The 6,935-nt window shown below is 28.7% G+C and overlaps 2 protein-coding genes across 2 annotated transcripts in view; one reads left to right on the top strand and one right to left on the bottom strand.

The window, feature by feature from the left end:
• LOC108684928 (neprilysin-11-like) overlaps positions 1 to 211 on the top strand; it is a 14,921-nt gene extending 14,710 nt beyond the window's left edge. Inside the window, exon 17 of the mRNA XM_018189472.1 lies at positions 38 to 211. Within this exon, the coding sequence (XP_018044961.1) occupies positions 38 to 211 (174 nt within the window). The remainder of the gene's footprint in view (positions 1 to 37) is intronic.
• A 1,577-nt stretch (positions 212 to 1,788) lies between these two features.
• On the bottom strand, positions 1,789 to 5,589 carry LOC108684931. Its single transcript, XM_018189477.1, has 6 exons — positions 5,539 to 5,589; positions 4,353 to 4,466; positions 4,131 to 4,274; positions 3,881 to 3,931; positions 3,434 to 3,572; positions 1,789 to 2,655 (listed from the first exon to the last, which is right to left on the bottom strand). Exons 1-6 carry the CDS (start codon positions 5,563 to 5,565, stop codon positions 1,898 to 1,900), a joined length of 1,233 nt encoding a protein of 410 aa, XP_018044966.1. The 5' UTR covers positions 5,566 to 5,589; the 3' UTR covers positions 1,789 to 1,897.
• Positions 5,590 to 6,935: the final 1,346 nt, after the last annotated feature.

Here is a 6,935-nt window from a genome sequence, read left to right on the forward strand (position 1 = left end):
AAGTTAAAAGTAAATGTTAATTATTTTACTATTTTAGTTGTGGTGCGAGTCTTATACTGCTATATCACTAAGGTGGATGATGAGAGGTACTCATTGTCCCGGTCATGTGAGACTTCAAGCTGTATTGAGAAATTCCAAAGAATTTAGCACTGCATGGAATTGTCCAGCAGGATCGACCATGAATCCATTGAAAAAGTGTCGTTTGTGGTAAAATTTGCGTTTTCAATAAAGAATGTTTGTTATTTAATCGTTGATTAATCAAATATTTATCATTTAGGCCAGTAAGCTCACATGCAAAACAATAATAATCTATTGTTAATTGAAACAATAAATTTTTTATCTCATGAAAGTCAGTAAATTTTGCAATAATTTTGCAATATCAAATAATAAATAGAATTTTTTATGTTCTCTCTATTTCGAATTTAAATAAATGAGAATTAATATACATTTACAGAGTTTTGTGCATGTGCTGCAATCGCTTTAATAATTATTGTTGTCTATTCGTTATATACCATATAGTATACGAATTATTTCTATATAACTCTGTAAAGTTTTTCGCACTGATACGTTGATTACAACCTAAGAATATAATCAAGAAATCTAAAAGTGATCCAATAATTATAATAAAAGAATTTTTATTTCCATAAAAAAAGTATTTTCTAACTCCTGTAATCCTTTTAATCTTAATAATATTTAGATATAATTAATAATTTTTGAATTCAGTACCTTTAATTTTGTATCATTTCGATTGTATAAAATCTAAAATTATATTAATATGCGATAAATATTCTAAGTTTTATTTCATTAACTTTTATGTTGTTGTTTTTGATCGCTGTATTACTTATTTTTGATAAGGAAATATTGGATTAATGAAGAGGTTTTTTTTGATTTATTAGTGCAAAATGTCCTAGAAAATTATTTATAAAGAATTAGATTTAAAAGATAAATTGAAATAAAATAAAGAGAAAGAAAGACTGAAAGATTGTATAACATAATTAACATTGAAAACAACAACTTTGTATGTACACGTTAATAGAATTTTGTAATAAAAATTGAATAGAAAAATTAAAAATTAAAATTTAGAGATATTATTTATTTAAATATTAAGTAAAATTATAAACTATTTTTACATACGTGATCTAAAAGCTTATAAGGAAGGTATAATAAAAATATTTTGATAATTTTAAATGAGGTACATTAAAATATAACTTAACGTTTGTTTAAATGTTATATTACTAGACACTAATATGGCATTTACAGATAGACTCTTTTATAGAGATATGTTTACTTCTATGTTATCATTAATGATCTATGCAAATGATAACTCATGGAAACAATGTGGAAAAAAGTATAATATTATTACACTGTAAATATATATATTTATTTATAAAACATTTGTATAATAATGATCTGCATAATCGTAAATTTAATAATCATAACTTTATACTGTATTTATTAGATTGGCAATCACAAAACAGTTAATATATACATTCTTTAATTATTTTCAGATTTGCTGAAACCATTTAATAAACATGAAAATTTAACCACAGATTGTCGTTTAATAGTATTTCTAGTTGGTCTACCTAAGAAAAGAAAGATCTTCCCAATAACTTCGATTTAATTGAAGATATAAGTATCATCAGAAAAATAACTGGTGGAAGTTCAAACATTCTTCTTTTATATAGTTAAGTTACATTCTTCTTCTGAAGATAAGTATATACATATGAAGTTAAGTATCAATCAAAATAAATTTATTATAAAAGAAAAAGCACAAGCAAATTTTCCGATCAAATTTATACTTCAAGGATAAGTCATCATTAAGTAATCCTTCGTGTAATATATATTTCTACTAAGAGATTCCAGTAGTTTATTCAATGTCCATTACAAGATAAATATTCTAGTATACGTAACCACCATTGGAATCAATAGGTTGCACATATTCCTGTTTGTTGTTTGTGGTAGAAGAAACAATACATCCAGCACACGCGGTGGAGGGCTTATACGCTTGTTTGCTCGGTTGTACAATGGGCTTTACCTTAATAGGTTCAACCTTCAGCGCTGCATTATCAACCGTAACTGAGTCGCTGTTGGTCGAAGAAGGTACGGTGGGTTGAGGTAGGAACGGTATTGAAGAGGATATAGAGGATGGTATGAAAGGTAGAGAGGGAAACTCAAAGTTCTCAAACGGATTCTGGAAATTGTTCAGAGGATTTGAGAAAGTCGGTAGATTTCCCAATATGTTTTGGAACTGGGAATTGTCGAAGAAGGTCTGCACTGGATTAGCCTTGGTATCCACTGTCACATGATGAGCAACTGGATGAACAATTGGATGAGCAATTGGATGAGCAACTGGAACGCTGGTTTTTACGTAATGGTGAACGGGGTATGGCACTGGACGAGGCACTTCTACGGGATATAGACGATCCACGGGGACTTGAATAGGTTGGGGCACACGGACGTAGTAGGGTTTAGGAACTTCGACGGTGTGTGGAACTGGAACGGGAACAGCGACATGCTTAGTTACCGGTACTTGATACGGTTGAGGTACTTGCACATGCAAATGGTGATCCACGGTTTTCACGGGTATGTTGTTGTACGAGGAGTACGAGGCATAATTGGGGAAGGTGTTGAAAGCAGAAATTAAAGAGGACACATCTGAAACAGAAAAAGTTTCTCATTTTTAAGTATTTAATTCATCTTTTTATATAGAATTTTATTTATATAATTAATTCTTTTTTTCTTTAATATGCATAATATAAAAAAATGAACTGCCAATTCTTTATCTAATATTCGAAAAGTGCAAATCTTAACAATAATAAATTAATTATAATTAAATTAATAGTAAATAAAATAATTATAATTAAACAGAATAATTAGACTGACAAATAAATTACTGATTAAATGTATTTTATACTTATTTATTTATTTTTGAACATTTTTAAAACTTTATTTTGATTTCCTAAATTACGTAAATTTATATATATATTCTTTAACTAAACACAGAAAAATGCAGAGTTTAAAGAAAAAGTTTATAGATTTCTTTTTAATTAAAAGTGAATAAATACTGTGAGATTAAAGAAACTGTTTCCAATTACATAACATAATAAATATTTATATGTTAAGCATACATTTTTGCATACATTTTCGATGAAAGGCGAGCAAATCATTTAGACCGTGACAAATGTTTTCATATATCATTTCAATATTAGTCGAGCGTTAAAATATTTCTACGTGACTCTCGTGATCGGCCTCGAACAGTAAAAGGTTGAACCGTTATGAAAACTCGAAACCTTCCAAATATCTTATGTAATTTGGTGTAAACAATATTCACTTATTTACAAGTCTAATGTAAATTTAGGAGAAGAGCCGTAAATTCTCAACGGGCGCGGCATAACTGAAGGAGATTGTAAATTCTTGGTAGATCAATGCTCACCTTGGGTCTCAGTGGGCAAATGAGAAGTTGTTGTCTTCACTTGCGGAGTGGTTTCTACATGCTTGTGAACAACCGCTGACTGCTCTGGGGTTTTCTGCACTTGCACGGTATCGAATTTCGGATATTCCTGAACGGTCGTCTATGTACAATTCAATATTTACACACGTATTAAAAAATTGTATGACGAAAGTATAGAATACTAATAATAGATATGTTAATAATCAGCACAATAAAATCATAAAATCTAAATTTTGTTACATTGCCAAGAAGTTAGATTCAGCATAAGTTAAAAGATATTCAAGAAGATAAGATAAAAATGAATACGTAGGATAGAAGATGATAATTGCACAGCTAACACAATGAATTAAGATTTTAAACAAATTAATTAATGAATTTGTATGAAATTATGATTGGAAAGATGATCGATGTATTATAAATTATACATACTTTTATAGCAGAATTTTTGTCGTCAACGGATCCAAGGAAGTTAGTGAAAATCTGCATAAAAAACAAATCCTAATTAATGCAACGATTCATTAAATAATAAATTTTCATTATACTATACCTTCATTAATGAACTTTAATAGCTTTCCTGTAAGGAATAGATATAATAGAATTTCATAACTTTTGCTCTTCTATCAGAATTGTATTTATGTATGTAAATCCAACACGACTAAATGGTAAGTTTTTCTGTTACCTGAGTGGTATCAGGTATTCCGTAGGAGGTGGATGGCACGAGAATGGAGGAAGTTTTGTCAACATCACTGGTCGCGAAGAAATCAGTTCCCAAAGGCTTGCCTGGTGTATGGCTAGGCGGTCCGTAGAGTTGCTGAGGTTGTACCTGGAATGAATGGTCCTCTGTGTCGTCTGGAACCGTGTAAGAACCTATGTAGCCGCCGGCGGCTTTCAAGATTTGTACCTCATTTTCATGTTCGTGATGATGATCATGCTCGGTTCCGTAGCGTGGATCGCCTGGTAGGATGTCTCTCTTTGGCTTATCAACTGATGCTGTTAGAGCTGCCGCGAAGCAGACCTGAAAATATAACATTTGCACATATCAGTAAAATAGGATTAAAAAATATAGTTTAGAAAACATAATTAAACAATATTTTATTGTCTGCATGTGTTACGTATAATAATATCAAATATGTATATAATATATCAAATAATATCAAATATGTTAATAAAATAGAATTTAAAATCTTTTTAGAGGTATTTATTAATTGTTTAGATTATTTATATCATTCTTGTTGACGGAATTTTCTTCATTTATTGTTTTGCAATTTTAAATCGGCCTAGGCAATTAAATTTAAATTTTATGAAATTGATCCGAGATTCATTTTAATTAATGCAAAAATATCCGAATTTAGACACTTCCATGTGTCGTCCACAATTTATTTGCGCAATTAAATGAAATTTTTTATTTCTCGAAAGATCACAAAATGCAAATGTGATATAATATAATATTGATAATTTGCGATAGAAGCGGTTATAATTTATTTAATACATAATTAACAATTTCTTGTCTTAAAAAAATTACTATATTACTATTTTCTCACATATAAGATATTTATTTTTTAATTTAGAATTATTATATTATTAAAAAGAAATTTATTTTTATTTCTTAATATGTAAATATTGTTATATTGTAAGTTACATTTTTAACTGATTTATTTAATTTATTTGAATACGTTATTAAGAATTATTAAAGTTAAAATATTTAAAAAACTTTCTTTTTTTTACCTAAAAATCTTTGCAGTTTAATGATAATCGTTTATAATTAAAATGATTAGCTTATAATTAAAATAATTAATTAAAAATATTGTGTGCAATACTGTAGATTCTAGACGAAGCAACTCTTATGTTCTTATGTTCTTAACTTATGTTCAAGACATTAAACTGATTTACTACTACTCTCAATTTATAAAACCAAATTGCAAATAGATTTCTCTTAAACTATATTTTACCCTTTAATTAATGAAATGTAGAGGGAGGAAGCCAGAATTTTAAAATAATCAAAAAGTCGCAAAGTTGTTTCATGAAAATTAATACTTATAATCGCAATTTTGGAACTAAGGAGATAGATGGAAATGAGTCTCTCTTACCACAAATATGAGCAGGAGGAGCTTCATGTTCGCTGTATGATGTCAAGGCGATGAATTGAACATCTGTGTGGAGACATTTCGATCTTTTATACTTCGGAGTCTTCCTCCCCCCAAGACGATCTTCTTCCTCCGCATGTCGCAATCCGGTGGCATTGGTAGAACTAGATTTTTTTAATTTACTCCACCAACTTCTCTCGCATATTAGCTTACTTGTATTTTTTCACACTACTCTCCGAAATTTCTGAATAAAAAACTAACGCGGACATTTTAGCAATGGTTGTTCTCATCATTGTCAACTTGTCCCTAAGAAAGGCGCCCATCTTTCAACGAGCATTCAGTTAAAGCCAGCTTCATGAAAATGATCACGATAATTTATGCAAATGGATATACGTCAGTTCCACGCTTCGTGGATTCTTACAGTCCATTGGCCTTTCACTTTTTCTTATTTTTCTTTTTTTTCATTCTTTTTTTCTTTCTCTCAAGATATGGTTCAAATTACACTCGTACATTTTCAAATACTCAACATTATCACTGAAAAAAACATTGGGAGGCTTTTAAAGGAGGAGCGAATATAAGCGGTCAATTTTCGTAAGGTTTAATGGACCGTATTGCATCTTGATCGAATCGATTTCTATCTTAATTCTTTAACTACAACACTGATGTATTTTCCTTGTCGGATGCTAAAATACTCTCTCAAGAATTTCTGATATATTATGTATAATTAAGTGATGATTAGCTTACTTTGTTATAAAACATTGAGATAAATCGACGTAATTAATCATTTCTTAAATAATCAGGCTTTATGTGGCTTCATTCTTATATATTCTTAAAAATATTATTCTATATTAAAAAATAATAACAATAACATTCTTGAGGCTTTCTCGGGCACTTTCTATATAGAAATTATGCGTTTCGCGGGTTATCTCTGTCCAAGTCCATTTTTAAAATGTCAACGTTTCAGTATTTTAAGAATGAATTTGGACACGGAGATAATTCGCGAAACGCATAATTTCTGTAATAATAACGATGTTATAAAAATGAGAGAAAGTCAAAAGTGAAAAGAAAATAAAAAAAGATTTTTAATATGGAACCCAGAACAGACATTAAATCAATAAAACTCAAACAAAAATAAATTTTTATTTAATATATAAATTAATTCTGAAATTATTTATAAATTTACATAATAAATTAATATTATAGTAAAAATACAAGTTTTGTAATACAATACAAGTTTTGTATAACAGACACATAAGTAAAGAAATAAATAAAAAGGATAAGTGATAAGTGAATAATTATTTCATAGTTCAAATATACATTTTTATTTGCATACACAAATAATAATACAAAATGTTACTAAATTATTATTTTTTTAATAATAATTTTGTTTTATTTAATTT

Source organism: Atta colombica, unplaced genomic scaffold (assembly GCF_001594045.1).
Source record: "Atta colombica isolate Treedump-2 unplaced genomic scaffold, Acol1.0 scaffold141, whole genome shotgun sequence".
NCBI classification, from domain to species: Eukaryota; Metazoa; Arthropoda; class Insecta; order Hymenoptera; family Formicidae; genus Atta; species Atta colombica.